This window comes from Podarcis liolepis (assembly GCF_965112155.1).
Source record: "Podarcis liolepis genome assembly, chromosome: 16".
Taxonomy (NCBI): Eukaryota; Metazoa; Chordata; class Lepidosauria; order Squamata; family Lacertidae; genus Podarcis; species Podarcis liolepis.
Genome location: NC_139567.1, coordinates 2,015,945 through 2,039,132, shown reverse-complemented (window position 1 = coordinate 2,039,132; position 23,188 = coordinate 2,015,945). Strand labels below are relative to the sequence as shown.

At 48.6% G+C, this 23,188-nt stretch overlaps 1 protein-coding gene across 18 annotated transcripts in view; it reads right to left on the bottom strand.

Moving 5' to 3' along the window:
- Positions 1-23,188, bottom strand: part of SORBS3 (sorbin and SH3 domain containing 3) — an 81,922-nt gene that overhangs the window by 10,274 nt on the left and 48,460 nt on the right. For 11 of the 18 annotated variants that reach the window (XR_014520212.1, XM_083480464.1, XM_083480462.1 and 8 more), the window contains 10 exons: positions 19,819-19,857; positions 18,672-18,765; positions 15,252-15,348; positions 14,796-14,855; positions 13,082-13,159; positions 11,524-11,600; positions 5,081-5,226; positions 3,817-3,902; positions 2,237-2,283; positions 1,456-1,570 (listed from right to left, as the gene is read on the bottom strand). Coding sequence is in view for 17 of the 18 variants with exons in the window: in XM_083480464.1 (XP_083336590.1) it covers positions 1,456-1,570; positions 2,237-2,283; positions 3,817-3,902; positions 5,081-5,226; positions 11,524-11,600; positions 13,082-13,159; positions 14,796-14,855; positions 15,252-15,348; positions 18,672-18,765; positions 19,819-19,857 (839 nt within the window). In the remaining variant the exon portion in view is untranslated. The remainder of the gene's footprint in view (positions 1-1,455; positions 1,571-2,236; positions 2,284-3,816; positions 3,903-5,080; positions 5,227-11,523; positions 11,601-13,081; positions 13,160-14,795; positions 14,856-15,251; positions 15,349-18,671; positions 18,766-19,818; positions 19,858-23,188) is intronic. The other 7 variants (XM_083480454.1, XM_083480452.1, XM_083480458.1 and 4 more) reach the window with 2 other exon arrangements.

The following is a 23,188-nucleotide window of genomic DNA, read 5'->3' as shown; positions in this document are numbered from 1 at the left end:
TGGCCCTCACTGAACAAACAGAGAATGAAAGACTCAGTTGCCTTGGGGAGCTCAGAAATGGCACAAAGATATTTATTCTAGGGTTTTTCCAGATTCATTTTTTGAAGAGATCCCCATATTTGTGTGCCATAACAGATGTGTGGGATGACTTTGGCTTCCCAAACACATGCAAATAAGTAAATTCCAAGTCTTCCATCACTGGACTTAACATCAGAACAAGGAATAGATCACAGACCCCCTCAATGGCTTACATTTAGTGAGTCAAAACAGAAAAGGCTAATACTGGCAAGTGTGCTGTGTAAGGAGCAAAACCAGATCCTCCTTCCCAAATTCTAGGAGCCCCAGAAGCAGGTTGAAGCACATGACTGCTCAGGTGCTTTCTCCATAGGAGTGAATGGCTACCACCTAAAGGAAAATTAAGTGGTGCATCTGAAGATACAATTACTGTGGAAACAAAGACTCTCTCTTCCCCAACACTGTGTGGGGCCCAACCTTCACCCCACCCCACTAGGGGGTGGGAATACTCTGTGCCCCACTCTAGTACTCGTTGTTCTCCCCCCCCCCCCGAATGTCTGTTAGTTTATATTGATAGTGGCCTTCAAAAAGGTACACATGGCAGTTGAATTCTACAGATTATCTGTGTCCTGTATGAAAACATTGTTCCTTTGCTTTGAAACACTCTGCCTGTTATTTTTCTTTTTATATATCCACTTCTTGCAGGATGCTACAGGGGGCCACCTCTCTTCCTTCCTTCTAAGCTTAGCGCAAACCCTCCACTATTACGAAGCTCTTGGCTTAACCCCTTAGTCCTCATTGCCCAAATCAAGAGACGGCTGCTGCATGCCAGAGCCCATGCATTGCACCCAAAAGGTTCAATCCTCCAAGTATCTCCAGATCCAGCCGGGAAAGACTCCCACGGCCACACTGGAGTCACTGCCAGACAACACAGATGAGAGGGATGAAAGTATTCAGTGGTTCACTTTGTCCCTTGTTAACATTGAATCTCCCTCCCTTTGTTGCCCTCCTCCCCCTGCCGGAGCTGCTTGAATTTAGGCTGTAAGCTGCTTGGGGCAGGGACCTGGCATTTGTTTGTGTTACTCTATAAACCACCTTATGCACTGATAGTGCGATGTTAATACCCAGAACACTGGAACTCTTGTTAGTGATCCTAGACTTGATCAACCCTTGAGTTTAGCTACCTGGGGTACTATATTATTATTATTATTATTATTATTATTATTAGCAAAATAATGGGACCGAAACAAAAATAGAGGATATTCTTGCTGAAAATGAGACCCTCTCCCACTACCACTAATCTTGCCTGTATCTAAAAGCAGATGGAGGTCCAGATTGCTAAAAAAAATTCTGCTATCTCCCTTCTCTTCTACATACTGAACAAAAGTGTATTCAGTTTATCAAATGAAGCCTTCTCCTGGAATAGCAAGGTATACTTACCTCCACATAGTTGGTGGGGAAAATGCCCACCCTGCCATGGTGTTCTCCTTCCAGCCAGTTTCTGTCCACTTCCTTGTGAATGTAGACAATGTCACCCTTCTGCAAAGTCAGTTCCCTGAAAAATCAAATGGCAACGTCCCACTGTCAGAGATGCACCATGGACCTCCATTAGGAATATTCTCTCCTTAAAGCTGCTCATTTCAATTGGACAAATTGCCTCCTCTTCAAGTTGCTGACACCAACTCTTTACAGAGAGAGGATACGGATCAGGAGGTGAACTCGTGAAACAGCACACCCGCCCTTTGCAGCTCACAACGCCACTTCTCTCTCCCACTTCAAATCTGTCCTCAGATCCCACTTTTCTCATAAGCCCTTTGACTTAAATTTATTCCCACCTGAAATTAAGCCTTAGGGAGTGCAAGAAACAAAAGCCTAAGAACATGAAACTGCACCTGATCATGTTCATTGTTTGCCTCAGCCTTTCCGCCCTTCCTTTTGTCTCTCTTCTGTTGTCTTTTGGTGTCAGGTTTCCCAGGGCAGAGCCCTGACTTTCTTTGCTAGCAGAGCAAGGCTGGGGAACTGGTGGCTTCCCATAGGTTTTTGGACCATCAACCCAGCCAGCACAGCAAATGGTCAAGGACATCGGAAGGGCCACAGGTTCCCCAACTCTGATGCAAATGGTGCTGCATTAATTAACAAAGATGACTAAAAATCGTAATGAGGATGCCAAGTGACCCAAGCATTGTGTGAATGCCAAAAGGTTACCAGTATTGCGACTCACTTTGGCGACTCTGCCTGGAAGTCAAATTTGAGCCGAGCAGCTTTCATCTGGAAAGAGGAGAAAACTATTTAAAAGGAGACATGGAGTTAAAAGATGCAATTCAAAGCCATCAGGTTTAAAAGGGAACCTGGGCATCTTGCCAGCACAACACAAAACCAAGTGAATAATGGCATTGAAAATCTCTGGCCTGAATCACGAGTGCCAGAAGTGAACAAGACTCACTAAGCCACAGGCAACCCTTGGAGTAAAAACGAAACAAGGCTCACATGGATGAGAAAAAAACACATTTAGGCACTCTTTGTAGGGGTTTAATTCATGCACTTCTACACCCTTCATTTCTCTTTAAGAGCATGCAAACATTCCCAGCTAGAGAGGATTTGTCCTGACCAAATTCCTGCAAAAGATTCCCGGATTCTCTTCCATTGTGCCTCACTTATAGAAAGGAAGGAGTCCTATCAAGGGTGGACAGCTGGACTAGTCCTAAACTGGTAATTGCCAAAAAGCCCCACAACACTGCAGTGCATAAGCCTCTTTCAAGTGAAGCCTGCAGCATTTGTCCCTCATCAATTCAATTTTGCTCTTAGTGGGAGAAGAACAGAAGTTGCAGCAGATTAATAATTTGCTGGCCCAAACCAACCATTTGTATGAATATGGCCCGTTGCTCAGAGCAGCAGAATATGCTACAAGGAAAACAAAGTTCTGTTTTGTTTTTATATTAACTATTTATTTTGTGCTTCTATTCTGTATTTTTATATTGTGAACTGCCCAGAGATCTGTGGATGAAGGGCAGGATATAAAATGCAATAATAATAACGATGACGACGATGATGATGTTTAACAATTTACACTAAGATGACATAGGAGCTAACATTTTAAGATATTTAAGAATATTTTAAGTGGTTGTATCCAATTTGGCACTACGTTACAAGTCACTTAGAGGGATGCTTGTTCCCCTGGCAAAATATTTTGCACCAACAGAATAAGGAGGTTGCTGATAACTTTGTTGTGCAACGTGTTCCTGCTAGTGCAGCTGTTGTACAGAGAACACTGGGCACAGCTCATTATGTTTAAGAAATTTAGCCTGGTTTGAGGGAAAATTGGATCATAAAAGTAGCTATATATACACATTACAATTTCCTAATGGCACAGTGGTACCTCAGGTAAAGTACTTAATTCGTTCCGGAGGTCCGTTCTTAACCTGAAGCACCACTTTAGCTAAGGGGGCCACGCGATTTCTGTTCTCATCCTGAAGCAGAGTTCTTAACCCGAGGTACTATTTCTGGGTTAGCGGAGTCTGTAACCTGAAGCGTATGTAACCCGAGGTACCACTGTATTATAACAGTTCCAGTGGTCAAAGTTTCCAGCAAGAAATCTTCGGAATTGATTGTAGCATGGAGAAGATTATCAGCTAGAGCGTCTGAGAGGCTCCCACAGAGCTACGCCCCGCAGGGCTTCCTAGGAGATGGAATATGTGCTAAATGAATCTATGTCTAGTGAAAAGATGTCCAATGATAAACCCAGTCCAGTTGTGTAAACAAAACCCGTCACCCATCTCCTCTTGGGTGGAAGCCACATCTCACCTTCTTCTCATCTCTCTTTGGGGGACTATCCAGGACAATTTCTGAAGAATCAAGAAAGGGGCTTAGCCCAACAAGTCTCAGAGGATCTGTGTGAAAAGAATGAGACAACAGCTGGATAACAGTGTTCCCCACAAAGGAATGCCCACATATATTCAGAGGACTGTGGTCAAAGTCAGAAGAAAAGGCAGAACTTAACTTGAACCATAGCACACTTCTGGAAGTCAAAATTCAAGGTTAGGCCTCAGAACATGGCAAGCAGCTGTGGGATAGCTAGAGATGAGTACCTCTAGGCATGTGCAGAGTGTTTTGCCTTCACGACTGAATCACTAAATCTAGTCTGCATGCACTCAGGGTTAAAGAGAAAGGCTACTGGGCAAGCTAAAGCCTCACATTCCTCTCAGTAGGAATCTGGTCCCAGGCAGTAGAACAGCTGGCCATCAGCCATAACTAAGAGACATTTCCAACACAAACTAAGGATTTCAAACCAAATGTTTGTAGACTTGGGTGCATCTTATTAGCGAGGGGTATTAGCAAGCCAGGCCCTGGTGAGCGGGTGGGTTGGGCATCATGGTGGAAAAAAGGATGAATTGGTATTACTCTTAGTTCTGTTGCATATTTAGGTAGATCACTTCCCACATATACATCTCTGAGCAGATTCAAACATTTGCGAGAGGGCATGCGGCTCCGATAGTTCTCTTAGGACCAACCACTTCATAATGAAGATAGAAGATGTGGGTGTCTAAGGGTTTTTAAAAACCAAATTTCCCTACATGTAGAAATCCAGCATATCTGAAAGGAGGGTTCTGGATGAGCCTTCTCCTTGATATGCTAACTTTCCAGCTGCAGGGAGTTGTTGAATATGGGAAGCTTTCAAGGATGCAGTTCCTACTTACATTCTGACATGGAGTATATGTTCCCCCTGCCACAACGCTTGAACCACCTCAGTTCCTCCATCAATGGCACAGCAATAAGGGCACACCTGCCCAGCGCTTGTTGTGTGCAAACATACAGAGTGCACCCAGTGCCCACAATTCCATACTCAGAGAGGGGCTTTAGCTCTCACAGATTCCCCCACTTACGATGACAACGGCTGCTCTGATCTGGACAATAAGCATCCTGCTTTAGGAGCCAGAGCATCCCTTAGGAAGGCACACCTGCGTTTTCCAAGCGAACAAGAACATCTCCACCATCAGAAGAACTTCCGTAAGTCTCTTTGAAGTTTCGCTAGTTCCCATAAGGAGCACATGCAAATTCGGAGCCATACCATTCCTGGGTGGAGAGCTGCTCCAATTATTCCTGGCAACGCCTGGGCTTCCTTTCTCCATTCTAGGGCTGGCTGGTAAGTGGCCCTGAGCCACAGAGAGGCTTTGGCCTGTGGAAGGATAGGCGCTGCGGTCAGGCAGAGGGCTGCTGGGTTGGAAAAAATGGAGGTACAGTGAGAGAGAGCGCATGGCTGAGCAAATGGGGATGTTGGAAATGGACCCGGGAGATCTTCAGCGGAGGCTCTTGGACAAATCATTCTGTTCTCGTGCTTAGCACAGCATTTCTCTCACATTTTGAACTCAAGCAACCTTGCAAACTTGATCCACCTTCTGTGATCTCTCAACCCAATCAGCCATCTGTTGGGCAGATGAGAGTATGGGGATTTCTCCCCTATAATGGTGTGTACCTGCTGCAGCCAATAATCTTTGAATCAGAGCAAATTAATATTAATTTGGCATGCAAATTCGTGACTCAACAAACTTAAGTTCAAACACCAGCTCAAACTCTACACTAATTTTCTAATTGGCCAGAAATGATTTAAAATATATTGTAACTTATCTCCTTGGAATATCAACAGCTCACAATAAAAAGTGAGGTGTGTAAGCATATGTTGCTATTCTCTATTTCAAGCTCAAATGTCAACTGGGCCTCTCCACCCATCGCTCAGGGCCAGAAGAGAAAGGTGCAGCAGCATGAGATACCCGTCTTAGAAGATTAACGATATCAGAATGAAATGCTAGTTTGCACAGCTAACGAACACTTCACATTTAAGACGTAGCCTGATCTCTAATATTTTCTCCAGTACTTTAAATGAGCTTGCAAGTTGCTTATTTTCCATAAAGGAAAACTTATAGCTATCTTGTGGGGCACAGAACAGCTGGAAGGGAGAGGGGAGATTTTAATTGGGGAATACAGCAAATGGGGGGGGGGAATCAATTACTATAGATCTAATATTCTGAATGAATTCACAAAGCTATTTTTTTTACAGAAGCCCTGCCTTGCCACATAAAGCACAACGGTCCAAATCAGCCTCCTCCCACATTTCCTACACCCCCAACACAGAGATACAAACTGGCTCACTGATGCCCTGCTCTGTCTCTGCACATTCCACACACAGAATCTGGCCAGAATCACCCCACGCCTGTGATTTCATCACAGCTCTTTCAAACAGGAGAAACATGTCCTATATCAGCTTTGGCCAACCCAGGCTTCCTCAACCTCGGCCCTCCAGATGTTTTGAGACTACAATTCCCATCATCCCTGATCACTGGTCCTGCTAGCTAGGGATCATGAGAGTTGTAGTCTCAAAACATCTGGAGGGCCAGGTTTGCCTATGCCTGGCCTAAAACATCTGGAGGGTGCCAGGTTGGCAAAGATTGCCCTGTAAGAACTGAAGAAAAACAAGATGGCAACCAAAGAACCAGCAATTAAGGACCTAAAAGGAGCCCTGCTGGCAGTGGCGTAGCGTGGGTTGTCAGCACCCGGGGCAAGGCAAGTAATTTGCACCCCCTAACCCGTGGATTTGAGCCCCCTAACCCTAACCCCCAGATGTTGCAGCTGGTGCGGCCAGCCCCCCTGCACCCCCCACGCTACGCCACTGCTCGAGGCAGCGATGCTTCCACCCCCTGGAAACAGCTGGAAGGGAGAGCGCTCTTGTGCCCCGGTCCTGCTTTGAGTGCTTCTCATTGACGCGTCTGCTTGGCCACTCTAGATGGGCCCTTGTGGCCTTGATCCAGTAGCCGGGTCCTTCTTCGGAAAGAGTGAGCACCTCCTAAGCATGTGCAGAGCGCCTCCCTCCGCCCCCGCCATGCGGAGCTCAGCCTGCGTGTGGGCAGGCCCTTTGCGTCACGCGCGCTTGGCAATCCCCGGCACCTCTCCTCTCCTCTCCTCTCTCTCTCTCAAGGCGCCGGCAACGGGAAGGAGGCGGGGGAGAAGCAGGAGCAGGCCAGCCGGGGCTGCTCCAGACCCCCTCCACCTCTCCCATTGCCGCTGGAGGGGTCATGGAGGCACTGAGCCCGGGAGGCGGGTAGCCAGCCAGGGCGCACCTACCCAACCTCACCGCGCCCAGGCGTGCTGCTCTCTCCAGCTTCCTCCCGGCCGGGCCAGCGGCTCCACCTCTTCCTTTGCCTCTTTGAGCCGCTTAATTCCCAGCAAGCGATTAGCAGGCTCGGATCGGATCCTGCGGCAGGCGGCGCCTCCACCTCCTCCTCCCGGCTTTGCTGCTGCTGCTGCGTGGCTCTTTTCCCTCCACCGACGGCGCGCTGTGCCTTGGAGAGGTTCCCACTTCCTCGAGGGGGGCCGGCCAAACGGAGACGACGACCCCCCACCCCAAACAAGCCTCGATTGCTTGTCCCTTCCCTCTGGACTCGCGCCCCCCCAGATGTTGCGCCCGGTGCGGCCGGCACCCCTGGCACCCCCCACGCTACGCCACTGCCTGCTGGATCAAAGCAAGCATCCAAGTCCAGCACTGTGTGATCTATGGGAAACTTGCAAGCTGGATCCCAGGGTAGCAGCCCTCGCTCGCCCCACCTGTCATTCCTGGCAAGGGGCATTCAGAACACTGGCCCTGTGGCTACAAGCCACTGGCAGCCCCATCCTCTGCGGAAGCCATCCCAGTGGGTGGCCATGGCTGCTCTTGTGGGAGGGATCCCTGGTCTACCTCTGCACTGTGTGAAGTCCGCTTAGAAGCAGGTCAGAGGCAGCAAGAGGCCTGGAGCTCCAGGTCCCTCCCCATTTCCCGGTGGGGCTGCATGCAATCCTTCTCCCAGCCCAGGGCCCCTGGAGCTGTCTTGGCAAGCAGAGGCCAAGCTCAACAGGAAGCACTGAGGCGGCAACAAGAAACTGGCAGGCAGCAGCTATTTTGCTGAAGTTTAACTTTAGCGGTTTTTAGTATTTAAAGGGGCAGAACCCCTTTGCAGGCAAAGTGAGCAAGGGGTGGTGGGAGGGGGAAATGCGAGGAAGTAGGCTGAGGGCCCCACTGGAGATGTGGGGTGGGAGACCTGAGAGCAGGCTCTGTCTTTATCTAAAGGCAGCCGCAGGTGGAGCCTGGAGGAGAGGCCGAGCCACTCCTTTCCCTGTGCCAATTCCCCCAAACTGAACTACTGCCTTGGAAGCTGCCCAGAGGGTAACTATGCAGACTCTCAGTTGGGCAAACAGCACTTTTGGCTCAGTGGGGATTTCTGTTGGGGGGGAAGGAAGAAGAGAAAGGGTCCCTTCCCCATTGATTCCCTCAGCACCATGGCTTTGATTTGAAGCCATTCCCTCCTCCTCCTGGGGCTGCTGTTAAATGAATAAGCAGGAGATCCATCTCACCATCTGCTTTGGGTACAAGAAAGAGACACACGAGACACACCTCCCCCAGCGCACATGATCAGGAATGCAGGTACACCCTTTTCTAGAGGGACTTGGAGTGTTTGTGTTCTTGCTTTTCTGCATATATTGAAATGCCTAAAGCCATGAAATTGCCATTGCCGAACAACAAAAGCAGAGTGGTTAACAGAGTAAGCTATTAAACATTTGAACTCTCTCAGCCATGAATTTATGAACTAGCCTTAGGCAAACAATTTCCTTAACCCCCATCTCTGTAGTAGAGGGTAACACTGATCTATTTATGGGGTCATCATAATAATGACTGAGATAGTGTATGTGATGTGCTCTGACCACATTACATATTATATTTTTGTTTTTTTAAAAAGGAAACAACACAACAAGGCAGGGGTAGACAACACGGTGCCCTCCTGCTCTCAGTCCCAGCCAGCAGGGCCAATAATCCAGGGATGAGGGAAACTGTAATTCAACAGCATCAGTTATCTCTGCAGCAAGGTTGCCAATCCTATACAAAACATCCTTTAAATGCAAGTCTAGCAGAAGCATTGGAAGAACAAGAAAATAACACCAACAAACAACAATAGTCCCTAGAACAGGCTTCCTCAACCTCAGCCCTCCAGATGTTTTTGGCCTACAACTCCCATGATCCCTAGCTAGCAGGACCAGTGGTCAGGGATGATGGGAAGTGTAGTCTCAAAACATCTGGAGGGCCGAGGTTGAGGAAGCCTGTTCTAGAATATGGTAGGGCCTGCAAGGAAAAGTGGATTGGAGCTGGGAATAAATTCTTTTGTCTGTTTTCCCAGTAAGGTTTTAGGGTGATAAATGCCATTGAGAAAGGCAGAGAGAAGAGCAACATCCCATACAGAAAGTGCCCTCATTAATTTCAATGCAACGTTTGCAGGAGAACTGGCGAATCATTCCCCTTATTAAGTGGAGATGTCATCTGGGTTTCTGACCAGAAATATATTGGGTCACTCTCAGCAAATCTGAAGCATCTTCTCATCCAAACTCATCAGATGACTGTGCAGTGGGGCAGACGGGTCACAGGACCACTTGGCAGAAGCTAGAAGTTTCCCTCATGGTGATCATTAAATCTCTTGCACTTGTGTTGGGGTACTGAACCTTGAATTTTAACAGTAACGGCAGTGCTGGCTACTCCGTAATGTGGGTGGTGGGAGCTCCCAGGGCCAGCCTTACCATTATGGAGGATGGAACAGCTGATTTGGGGTTACATGAAAGGGCAGCAAATTGTTACTTGCTTTATTATTATTCTATTTTTCACTCCCATAGGAGGGACACTTGAGGGATTTTCAGGTGCCAGAATAACTTGATCAAGCTTGGGTTTGGTACCATGATCTTGTGGGGGGGGGGCATCTTCTGCTCCACCTCAGACGGAAAAGTGTTTGGGGCCTGCCTCACAAAAGGCGTCCTCAGTGGGCTCCTTAATCCTGGAAGAGGCAGGTGTGCAAGGAGACTTCTCTTGGGTGCTCCATGCATCCAAGTGAGAACGGAGCGGCTCACAGGACAATGGGCCTGCTTCTAATCTTCAAGACCCCCGAAGCATGCAGCCGTGCCATTCTCTGGGCCACTGATGGGGGGTGTGTGTGTGGTGGAAACAATGTCTGTGTGCAAACGCTCTGAAGTGCATAGGCTCCTTGCAAGGTTCCTAAACATGCAGAGAAGCTACAGCTGCAGCCCTTAGGCTCCTCTTTAAAGCAGGGGTGTGGCAATCGATAAGCTGCCACAACAACAACAAGAAGCTTGCCTCCAGACTTGGATGCATGTGACAAAGAGTGGCATGCCAGCATTTCTTCTACTTCCATATTCCTACAGTCACATCATTTTATAGGGACTTGTCACACTTTTGCCCCAACTGCAAGCGCCCAAGAGTAAGAAAGGGAAGCCAAGATACATTCAGCTGCGTAAGACAAACTCCACAAATTAGAAACTGGCCTGTCCAGTGCACAGGTTCTCTTTCCTATCAGTCCGCCCACAATCCCAGGCAGGCCTGCCGGTTGAAGGAGAGCTCTAGCACAGCGATCAGAGCACCTGCTTGGCATGCAGAAGGTCCCAGGTGCAGACAGGGCTGGGAGAGACTTCCTGCCGGAAATGCCAGAGAGCGGCTGTCAGTAAGCAATATTACTTGCTATAAAACACCTCCTTGTGCTCCAGGGAACGGTTCCTCTTTGCAAATGACCCCACGCTTATCTTTCTTGTTTTCCTTGTGGGGCAGGATACGTGAAACAGGAATAGATTCTGACAAAACTCTTGCTGGATCAGATAAAATAAAGAGCGGTCATTTCCACTAAATGCTGCTTTGCTTTTACTAACACTGAGCCAGCTGCCTCTGGGATGCTCAGGTGGGGCAGCGTCTTCTACCTGGCTGGTAGCCACCAGGGGCAGGAATCCAGAGCTCCATCCAAGGGAAGGAGCTGGAGGGGCTGCTTGCCACATTTCAAAGTGAGGGAAGCAAGACTGCCTGAAGAGCAGGTATGGCAAGCCCAGTCTGAAACCGCCAAACTTCAGGGCTGTCACCCAATAAACTGCTGTTTGTACTCTGCTCCTAATCACAGAGGCTTCATTGGGCAAAGACTGCAAGGTCCCTACTGAACGTTCACGCCACAAAGCTGTGCTGCCCGCCCTAATACTGCGCCAGTGGTCTTCGGTGGGTAGGCTGGGACCCCGGGATGGGTGGCAGCCCTGATCCAAGGTGAGTCATAGAACTGAAGAATTTTAGCGTGGGAAGGAACCACGAAGGTCATCTAGTCCAACCCACCATGGGGCTCGAGCCCTCCACCCAGAGATTAAGAGCCTCACGCTCCAGTCCCGGCAGGAGCGCCGCCGCCGCCGCCGCCACGCAGTTGAAGAACTCGCTCCCCGGTGCAGCTTCCTTGGAAAGCCTTTTGCATACCTGGAGTACACGCGCTCCAAGGAGCTTCGGCGAGAGAGGGAGCTGCCCCCCCCCCCGCCTTCTTAATGCCCAAATGCTGCTCCTCCCCCCCCCGCGCCCCCACTTCGGCCCCTCCCTCCCCCCGCGGATCCGGCCCAGATGTTCTGGGGTGTCGCCACTCCTCGCGAGGCGGCCGCGCCCCTGCCCCCCCCCCCGCCCCTACTCACCGGCGGGCAGCCGAGGCCGGAGCAGCAGCAGCAGCAGCGGTGGCGGCGCAGCGGGACGAGGCGGCCCGGGAGGAGCCCTGCGGAGAGACGGGAGAGCGCGGCGCTGAGCAGCGGGCGGGGAGAGGCGGCCCTGGCCGCGTCCCGCGCGGAAGAGACTCCGCCGCCAACTTGCTGGCCGCGGGCGGGCGGGGCGGGCGGGTCCTAAAGGCCGCCGCCGCCGCCGAGCCGGGCGGAGTCCGAGGACCGGGGAGCCCCCGCCAGTCGCTTCTCCTTAGGTAGAATTCGCGGTTACGAAACGACAAGGGTGACTAGCGAAGCCACCCGCTTTTATTATGCTTTAAGTTGCTTTTGTTGTGGATTCGAGTCTTTGCCAGCTGGTCTGGGAGTCCGCAGAAGCGCAGGGCAGGGCGCGCTGCCATAACGCGGCTCCCCTTTCTCAGAGAGGGGTCATATAACATGCTTTTCAATGGCATATTGCAACCTGCTCGAAACTACAACTCCCATCACCCCAGTCAGGTCAGCCTGTTGACTGGGGCTGATGGGAGTTGCAGTACTAGGACATAACCTCTGAAGAGGAGCCAGCTGAGGAAGGCTGGAGTTGCACTCCTGGAAGCACACTCTGTTGCACACACTCAGACTGTGCACACACATGAACTGGCACAGAGTTGTGCTGTAAATAAAATTTCAAATGAGCACAGTGCTTTTAAGGCTACAATTCTAAAGAAACTTACCTGCAGAGTGAATCACACTGATGGGAAAGGCTAAAGGATAAACTGGGAGTTTCTGGTTTATCATGGTTTACTGAGTGTGAGCGGTGGGACGCGGGTGGCGCTGTGGGTTAAATGAGCACAGTGCTTTTAAGGCTACAATTCTACAGAAACTTACCTGCAGAGTCAAGCCAACCTTAAACCATGGTTTGTTGCTGGCTTACTGTAGCACATCAGGAAGCAACAAACTGCAATTCCTGGTTTAGACATAACAGGAGCACAAATCTTCCTGGTTTGTTTCTTCTGCTTGCACCAGGGGAAAGTTGAAGCAGAGGCAGTTGGGGCACATGCAATAGCATTCAGCTTTTCCACAATAAACCACAAAAAGCCACAAACCCTGGCTTGTTCATAGCATGAATTAGGTGGGTTAACACTGCAAGCTTGTTTCTTTTCCTACACTGGGTGGAAATAGCAACAAAAATAGATTGATACTGTACATCAAAGAGAAGGTACATTGAAAGCAGTCAGGAATGATTGGCAAAGCATTTATTATTTTAGACATTATGTTGATTTGCTAATGCAAGAGAAGTGAACCATTTCATTAGTTTAAATTAAGTCTGAAATGTGATTAGTCTTAATCGTTCCAGTACCACCCCTCTATCCAATGAACTAGGGATTAGTCTTATCCTTAAGCTTTTAAGGTTCCAGCCCTCGGCTCACCTGCCTGAGTAAGCCCAAATGGCACAAGGATGGTGAAGAAGAGCATCCTAAGAAGGCATTTAGGCAGCCATGCCGCCCCTGCAGAGGGAAGCAGTAGCCACAGAAAGCAAGGGCAGCGAGGCAAGAGTTACCTTGAGGGAAAGCTCAATGGCCCTGATGTCCTTGTCCAGCTCTTCGCTCAGCTGCTGCAGCTCCCTCTCCAGTAACTCCTGAAAGAGGGCAGAAATAGGCAGTGGGGGCTGTAGGCAGAAGCCTGCAGTGGCCACAGCAAATGAGCTACATGAGAGTCAAGAGAGAAGCATGAGGAGGCAGCGATGGGGCCACTTGCACAGAAATGCCTGGGAAACAAGGTTCGCAGCAGGCAGACACTGCCATGTGAAGTGGCTCCTTAAGCCACCAGATACTGGATGCATAGAAGAAGTCCTACTGAGTTCAATGGAGCAGCCTTCTGTGTAGTCTTAAGAACACCACACAGAGATGGACAGACAGCTATGGGCAAAGAGCTCTGGTTTTTCACCAAAAGGGTAAATCCATGGCTTGATTTAGCCTGCAGGTGGGGGAGGAATCCTGCACATAGAAAGCTAGTATGCTTTAACTTGAATTTGATATGGCTGGGCTGCTGCTGTGCATTTGATGTGCCTGAAAGTTTTTTCACTGTTGTGGAAACTTGCATCACACACCTGCTGAAGTGGACTCCAGTCCCTAAAAAGGTATGCCACAGTAATCCTATTGCTCTTTACAGGTCCCACAAAACTCTGTTGTTTTTGCTGCAAGACTAACACAGCTGCTCCTCTGGAAGTCGCTTCTTAATGTGGAGGCGCCAATCAGGCCTCAAGCAGCTATTAACCATTTCGTTGCAGGCAGGTCAGAACAAGAGTTATAGGGTGGCAATTTAGGGTGATTGCAAAGGCAACGAGATGGGTAGCTTAAATATTACACCCAAAGCGAGGATGGCCTTGATTTCTGGCAGCAGCAGGGGCGGACACACATTGCAGTGAAAGGGAACTATAATGTCATAATGGCAAAGGTAATGAGGTACTATAACTAGAACCACATATACGCGTGATTCAACAAGAGTGCAGAATGTAATACTGGATGCAGGATTTGGCTTCCTGGAAATATCATTTTTAAAATTCAAAACAAAGTTTCAAGTCCTTATGGCTCCAGGTGTAGCTTTGGAAGTCCTAGAGGCTGGAGGCTACTTGTGGGTTGCCCTGCTGCATTACCTGAAAGCTTCCTGCCTCCCTCCCACATGCCGCTAAACCAGGAAAAAATATGCAGAACTGGCATAATGTAAAACTGAAATAATCCTCACCTGTTTCATTCGCACAATTCACACCAGTCGCAGAAATGAGTATTTCTTTATGTGGAATTTGAATGGTCTGGATGCAGATTTTAAATATTTTAGTGTGGGGTGTGCATGACCCTGACTAGAGCACAAAAGGTACACCTGGTTCTGTGAGACCTATTTGGGGACCACAGCAGCAGGGCTCCTGCTCTGAATCGTGACCTAGAGCATTCTTCCCCATCCACAGCATGCAGATCTTGGCAGTGCATCTGCAGTGTGGAGGACCATCTTGGAGGCAGAGGAGGGGGGAGAGGAAATAACAAAGAATCCTACTCCATGGAAGCCAGTAAACACAGCTGCTCTCCAGCCGCCCTGGGAGAAGCCAGCAGGGAGGATCTCAAGCACAGCCCCATCCCTTCCTCCTGGCTCAATGAGTCTCCACGCTAGCTTCCCCCTGCCCCCAAGGAAGTGCATAGCATAGGCTTGGCTGGATCCCAGGTCTTGCTTTGCGACCCCAGGCTACGCATGCCTCACCCTTGGCACTGCAGAATACTCACCTCAATGGGCGGGGAGGGGGGGCGGCCTTGTGCTGAATATGCTGTGAGGGGCTTCAAAGGCTGCAAAGGGCAAATCAAAGCATCAGTAAAGAGGCTGCTGTAGTGGAGGGAATCCTCAAGCAGGACACACATCCCTTGGTCTGAATGAGGACTGGGGAGAAGGGGGAGGAGGGGGCGAATGGCTGGGATTTCCAGCTTCATTAAGTTATTCTCCATATGTTGCAACCATTGTTCCACATCCTTGCTTTCAAATATGAGCACAAAGAGTTGTGCAGTGTGACACTACATGTGAACAACGTGCCTCACGGAGTTTAGTGGGGTTGACACGCCAGGAAATGTGTAGAGCAATGCAGTCCTGTCCTTCAGACAGCTGACTGACAATATGTGATCCAGTCCAGACACAATCTGGGTCTACTGCTAGTTCAGGCACAACTAAATCCAGGGAGGCTTGCATACCGAGCTGGGATAATCGAGGATGGATGACTTCCCAGGTTCATAGTCAAAAATGCTCTTGGGCTCCATGGCTGCAGCATCAGCTGCTTCCCAATTTCTCCTGCAAGAGAAAGAGAACAGAATCTCAAAAGGGCTGTGAGCTCCTCCACTTCTTGCACCTGTGACTATCCCCCCCCCCCCGAGTCTTCAAAGGCAGGCAAGACACATTTCAGCAGGGGCTGCTGCCACGGCTGTGTTGTGCCCTGGAGTGGAACATAGGAAGATGCTTCCTACTAAGTCAGACCATCTACTTCAGTATTGTCTACACTGACCGGAAGGGGCTGGTCAAGCTTTCAAGCAAGGGACATTCCCAGCCCTTCTTGCAAATGTTGGGGAATGAACCTGAGACTCCCATCATCTGCTGCCTGAGGCAGCTGCCTCACTCCGCCTAATGACAGGGCTGGCCCTGCTTCCTCTGCCCCCTATGCCTTTATCTCAGGGGGTGTCCTTTGCACACACATGGCAACATCACGGGACTGTTGCAAAGCAAATGTTGCAAAATGGCCATGAAATCACTGCAGAGCGCACTTCTGTACCACCTGCAGTGGCGGAGGAAGGGGTGTGTGGTGAGTGCAGGCTGCCCCCGGTGGCATCTCTAAGGGGAGTGAAAAATTGGCAAAAATATGTTTTCAAAAGCGGGGGGCTCACAACACTTTTTTTGTTGTTGAAAAAAATAATGTTATTTAAAATGTGCACACGTGCCACTGGGAAAGAAGGATGACCCACCAGGGGCCAGACGCAAGGAGGTAAACAAACAATAAGACCCTCCCCCCGCCTCATTTTGCCTGCCTGTTCGGAACCCCAGAAAGGTGAATCCTGAGGACTTCTAGCGAGGCAAAATGGCGGGCGCACAGTGGTGCAAAGCTCAAGGGCAGCCAGCACCAGCTGCACTGCCTAGCCGATCCCTGAGCCGTAAAACCACCTTCCACAACTGCCGCGACCAGAGGGGAGCCAGGGGTGCCCAGCGCAAGGACCGGAAAGGCAACCCAGAGCCCCCCAGCGGCCTCAACCACACTGGGAACGGGAGCGCTGGACCTGTGGCCCGACGGAGCACCAGGGCCTGGAGGCAGAACAGGAGGCAGCCCTCAGCGTTGCAAACAGGCGGGCAAGCGGGAGGTTGGGCAGGCGTCAGGCTGGCCTTCCTTGCGCTCGAGAAGAGGCCTGCCCGGGAGCCAAGCGCCAAAGATAAGCCTCTCGGACCTGCAGCCCAGTGATGCCCGCTGCTGCTGCCACTTCCTGAAGTTAGCTGCTGTCCACCTCCCGATTTAGCCTCCATCGGGCCGCTAAGGCTGGCTTCACCACCCTCCTCTCACGCACCTCGCAGAGGGAGAGCAAGGAGGCATGGACAGAGCTGCGTTAACCAAGATCCCCAGCCCGGCAGGAGGCGGTGAGAGCTCCGCGGCCACACGTGCTTTTGGTGGCGGGGAAACCGGACAGTGCACAAAGGAGTCCTGAGGGATCCCTTGCGTGCTAGGGAGCAAAGTGCCTGAAGGCGCCACGATCGAGGCTGACTAAATATATAGCAGAGCCCAAAGGAAGTCCCAGGGTGCCCATAACCCCTGGCAACCCCAAGCCTACCCCAAGCCGTCGATGGGGAGGGGGGTGACAAAACTTTTCCCGCAGCAGCTACACCTCTGACCACCTGACCTCATCTCAGAACCAACGGTCTGAGTGGAGGAAGCTCCTGCATTCAGCTGCTGGTGCTCAAGTGATAAGTCATCAAGTCAAGATATCAAGGACCCATCTACACCACTTGGTCTAGCAGCCAATTGTTCTGCCAAGCAGAATTCCAAAATCCACTTTCTGCTGGCGTGCTCCACAGCTCCCCCCCAGTGCACAGCTGGGCACTGGAACACACATAGATTCAGATGGGTGTGTTATCCTTTACAGAACCTTTCAGAAACTAAAGAAGCAAAATGTGTGCTTGCCATTTCACCTGTTTGTTTTAAGAGCAGCCACTGCCCACCAATCAGGATTGAGACCACAGCACCCAGAGGTGGGGAGTCAACCAGTTCCTCCCACACTGTGGTCCTGACAAAAGAAACCTCCTGCCCAGATCTGCAGTTTGACCTGAGAGAGTAGTTGCAATTGGCATCAATAGCAGCTTACATGTGTGCTTTTAAATCAGGCTGTAGTCTTCCTTCCTGCTCTCATACACCCTGTGACGGCTATTGTTTATTTCACATAATGTCTAGTATGGCACTCATACTTCCTAAGTCACAGTGAGGCTAACTATCCCCAAGTTACAAAATGCAACTGCAGGAGGCACAGCTTGCCCCTTAAGTTTACAAATCTTCCCCTTCCCTCATTGGCCACATCCACAGCACACTGCCTCCGAACCCACCAAAAAACCAGGTGGCTGTGTAAGTAACTTACTTTCATTTTTAATGTTCTCAGCATACATGCACATATTCCCTGTTTTATAATAGTTGGACTGTCACAGTTTATGCCCAAACCTCCTGGGAACTATAGTGAGACAGCTGAGAAAGAGGATCCTTAGCTCTCCCCCTAGAAACTATAACACCCAGGTCCCCTGAGAAAGGGAATGGATGTTAGGGCTGCTAACATATGCACAGTTTCTAGGGAGAAGTGGGACTTGCTTCTGAGAAAATACGCACAGAATTACAACTTGTTTTTAAGCCTGTATTGTAGATTAATCCTAGGAAGATGCATCCCTTTGTCTCCCTTGATGGGTCTAAGGTGGAGGTTACTGAAGCCGGGGAGGATTTTTGTTTGCGGGGGGGGGGGGGGGAGATTTTAAGAAGATAAACAGTCATGCAAAAGTATTCCCATTGTCGTTGTTTTATTTAGGGAAGATAATGGGCTGCAAGTTAAAGCTGCTGGTTCCCCTGAATGTGTGTGTGTGTGTGTGTGAGAGAGAGAGAGAGAGAGAGAGAGAGAGAGAGAGAGAGAATGAGAATGAATGCAGGAAAATATGGGCTGCAAGTTCATGACAGGACGGCCCTCTGGACTCTCCTGAATGTTCCTCACGTCCCCCCAGGGGCCACAGCACATGGGCTGGAAACCAAGGGTCTACCCTAAGGCAATGCTGGGCAACCTGTAGCCTCTGCAAGTTATTAGTTTAGGACTGTGTGGCAGGAGCAACCTGTCTCTAATCCAGCAGCCTGCTGTGTGTGTGTGTGTGTGCGAGAGAGAGAGAGAGAGAGAGAGAGAGAGAGAGAGAGAGAGGATGTGGTCCTTTACTTCAAGGGTGAGGAATCTTTTCCAGTCCAAGAGCTATGTTCCCTTCTGGGGAATCTTCCAAGGGGTCACACTGCCCAAGCAGAGAGGCCTGGGGGGCTCATTTGGCCTCTGAAGTTCCTCGCCCCCAGTTGACGGAATAAAGGTTCCACACGCAGGCCTCTCCCTCGGGGCTGCACTTACCAGTCTAAGCCATTCTGCCGATGCTTGAAGCCAGGGCTGCTTGACGCCAGGGCCGCTGGTTGGCTTTTCTGCATGAGCCCCGGAAGCCTGTGATCTGAGAAGGACAAAATGAGAGCTCCCTGGAGCAGACAGGCTTCTTCAAGGGACAGCTGTGATTCTCCTGTTAGGCTTCTCTCAGAAACCCCATGCGCCCCACACTCTCTGGGCAAGCGGCCACCAGCTCCTATCATTCCTGACTATTGGCTCTGCTGGCTCTGGCTGCTGGGAACTGGAGTCCATATTATCTAGAAGACAGCAAGCTATCAGTCTGCTTTGGCACACATTTTAAAAAGAAAAGCCTGACTAGCTTTTAAGACACCTTTTAACTGAATAACTTTTTAAAGAAATGCCTGTAGCAACTGATATTATGAAGACTCGTTTACCCTAAATAGAATCCAATAAAGGAGACATGTAAGTACAAAATATTTTTTTAATATGATCCCATTGAGATCCCAAGATGAAAATTTGCAGATTGCTCTTAGAAATATTAAATATTAAATATTAAATATTTTTATCATTAATGTTTTTAACACTTTTTAAATTATAAATTTTGTAACTTAAATTTAAAATTTTAAGTGTGGCCATCATGTGACATATCATATTAAAGCCCATGAAATTCTGAAGAGATTGGTGTTTTTAGTTTTGACATATCTCAATCCTGGGATGAGCCTTAAAGGTTTTTGTATAGTCTGGCAAGGCCAAAATTATCATATATATTTTTTAAATTTCAAACCCTCATAACTCAAAAATGGGATAAGGTGATTTTAGATTTAAACTTCGTTTTGATCATTCAACAAGTATACAAAATATTAAGAAAATTGGATGACATGAGGTAAAAAAGTTGGATCACTTGATATGGAATGACCATGAGAATGGCCCGAGGATACACCCACAGCTTTCTGTTTTTCCTTTGTACCACTTCCTGACCAATAACTTCACATACACACACAGCCTTTTGCGTTTGGGTTTCCCCCCCAACACAGACTCCCACACAAGCCTATGCTTGTTCCTGACACTATTTGGGAATCATCTGTCAGTGTAAAATTACTTGGCCATTGGCAAACATGACATCTAAGCTGCACAATCAGAAGCAGAAACCAATTCCTACCTCTAGAGTTGTAGGAGAAGTCCCAGTCCAGTTCTGATTCTGAAAGGAAAGGGAGATTTTTAGATAGAACCAGTTCCAGGTTTGAGCTGGCCTAAGGGTCTCTAGCAAGCCTCTTTCCCTGCCATGATCACCTAGCTGTGCTGGCAATGCCATTCTCTTGGCTAGGGATGGACAAACCTGCCAGTCTCAGTTTCTCTCCATTTCTCATTTTCCCAACCTTAAGTTCAATTCTCCACATTTCTGCATCACTTTGTGGATTTTTATTTTTAAAGTCCTCATGAAAATTTGCTAGCGTTTTAGTGCTTTCCCCTAATATATGCATTTTTCTATACATTATTTGGTGGGAGAACTGCTGAAAAGTACAAATTTTGAAGGAAACCTGCATTGCAGTTCATGTATCATTTACCTGGTGTGAGTTAGTTAGGCTTTCATTCAAAGGCAAACCAAACCAAATTTCTCCCCATCCCTTCTTGTGATTTCCCACCATGCCCCACAGCTCTAGATTAGGGGCAATGTGGCAAAACAAAAACGTTGCTGGGTCCATCTGTTTTGTGCTGCTCAGAATGCCAGGCCAAGAAATAAATAAAAATAAGGGGAGGGGAGGGGAGGGGTCCAGGCACCTGCTCAAGGATAGCAGGTGCTGATTCCAGCCCCGTACACACTGAGAGGCCAAAGGGCACCCAAGCGAGGTCTCTGCTCAGAATGGAGCGTGTTGAACAAATAATAGGAAGTGGAGGAAGGAAAGACTGCTCATCAAGTGCATGGCATGTGGCAAAGGACTTTGGACCCTGGGGAGCCACTTTACAGGCCAGTGAACACAGAGCGGTTCAAAGGGAAATGTAGGCGGTCTGCGCTGTGCCTCCTCCTCCACCACTTGGTAAAGGCCATTGACTTGGATCATGGGCAAAGAAATTGACCAACCGATGGCCTCTGCTCACACAGCATTAATATACCTGGGGTGGTGGGAAATCCCTATGACCTGTTTAGGACTGTTTAGTCTGGCTCTCAACAACCCTGTAGGGTCGCCCAACATTATCTCTACAAAAAGGAAGACACATTCCTCCGTAAGAAAAACTGCAATAATCCACAGTTGAGCCATATCTTTACTAGGACCAACCAAATTGTGACAGAATAGTGAGAAGCTTTACAGTTCTTCAAAACTGGTAGTCAGAATGGGGGGCAGGGGTAGAAGCTGGCTTGATGTTAGAGACACAAAGTGTGCATTTATTCACACTCTTAGAATTGAGTGAAAGAGGAGATTGCAGACTTAATAGGATTAGAATTTGGTAGGTGCCATTCAGGTTTCAGGCTGCACCTGGGACAAAGAAGCGAGGGGTAACTAGGGATGGAAGACATTTGGTTCCGTTTGCAATTGAAGGTGAAGCGATCGGCTCTGCACATTCCAAAACAACACAAGAACTGAAACATAGCCATCCTTTGGCATTGATGTTTCTCTGAATTTTGCAGTGCATTAATCCAATGAGCACTGAAATGCATACACTGGATAATGTGTTTTGTAGAAATGCATATATTTGGGGAAATAACATACAAAAATGCACTGTATTGGAGAAAATTGCTTTGCAAAAAATGTGTGAGTGAAGCAAAATTGCATACAAAAATTTGTGTATTAGACTTCCGGGTTAGCGCCTCCGGCAATGGTGGATTTCCTCTGACCGGGAGGAATCCGCTTCGTGGAAATTGGGGTCTAGACCGCCACGGCGAGGCGGAGACCCATCAAAAACCACAGGCGGAAGAAGCCTGTGGACGTGGGATTCGGCAGGCACCTTTTGCGCCTCCCCTACTCACGGGGAAACCCGGTTTCGGGAATCCGGAGCGACGTGGGGTGAGCGGCGCGGTGCTTCGAATCGACTGCTCTTTTCATGGAGTGAAGCCGCATTGCTGTTGCCGGAGAGCACTAACTTTTTCCTGTGGACAATTGGACTTTAAACAACTACCTGTGAGTAGAACGGAAAATTGGACTATGAAACATCTTAATTTGGCACCGAAGCGGGAAGGTTCTAAACAGGAAGTCCACCTTCCGCTTTTGTAAATAGTTTGAAGCAAAGACATTGTAAGCTAAAGTCTGGAAAGTCTTTTGCAAAGGACTAAATTTCCATCGGCTAAAACTACTAAACCCCCCTTGGAAGCAGGAGAAGAGGGGGAAAATCTTAGATTGTTCAAGCCTGCAGGAGAGAGAGTAAAGAAAGATAAATTTCCACTGCCTTGAACCTGGGAACGGGTTGCTAGGAAGACAGACTTTTTGGGAAAGTTCATTGACTGTGAATAAAACGTTTGTTGATAGATAGTTAAAAAAGAGAAACATATTGATTCCAATGTTTCCTTTTGCATTTAAAAGGAACAAAATATTTGAAAAACGAAAGTAATTTTGTTGCTGGATCTGCTTTTAAAAGGACGGATACAAATAGAAATTGTTTCCCCTAGAGGGAGCTTTTGAAACTGTTGTTGGAGTCGATCTGGGGAATTCTCCAGCTGTAGAGATTAAAGATCGTGAGAACCAGACATTGACCTTGAACAAGAATGTGCCCAGAAGAAGCCTTAGTGATTGCTTTTTGCAAGACAAGCGCTTTATTGGAACAGCTACATGAGAAGATGGATTTGATGACTGTTGCAGTTAATAATTTTGGACAAACAGTGAATACCTATATAGAAACCACTCAGGAACCGACCCAGGAATCTGCCTTGACAGGGCAAGTTGTGCAGAAGACAAAGGAGGAGGTTGCTGTTTGAACCTCAAGTGGAGAGAGCCGCGGCCTTGCAGGAGCATAAGCTGTTGTTTTTGCTGACCGAACCTGGAGAAAGTCAGATTGGGAGATGGAGTCTTGTTTGGATTGGAGATGGGAAATTGGATAGATCCTCCTATGCAGGGCTGTTCTGGCTTCTGGGATCTGGTTCTGCGCCAGGGGGACTCTGGAGTTGTCAGGGCCTTTAACTTTGGAGGGACTTTGAAACATGCCTTGAAATACCTTTTGGATTTTAGTGCTGACTATGGAGAATGGGCTGACCTGTCGAGAAGGGATAGACATTGTTAGGTTGGAGTCTCCCCGAGATCTACTCCTCAGCGATAAAGGAAGGAAATTAAGAACAAGACCAGCAGAAGATAAAGTAAAATATGAAGAAGATCTGCAGAAGGGACATGGAAAAGAGTTAAGAGCCTCGGATAGAAGATCACCAGGTTGATGGACTAAATGGAATGGATAGAAAGGACTGACAGAACCCGAGACCAGGAAGAAGAGATGGTGGATGAAGATTGGAAGAAAGTTTAAAAATTCATTTAGAGAAATATTGTAAAATTAATGAGTGTTAGAAAAAATGTTGGAATGAAACTATTTGGCTTTAGTAGAAATGCTAT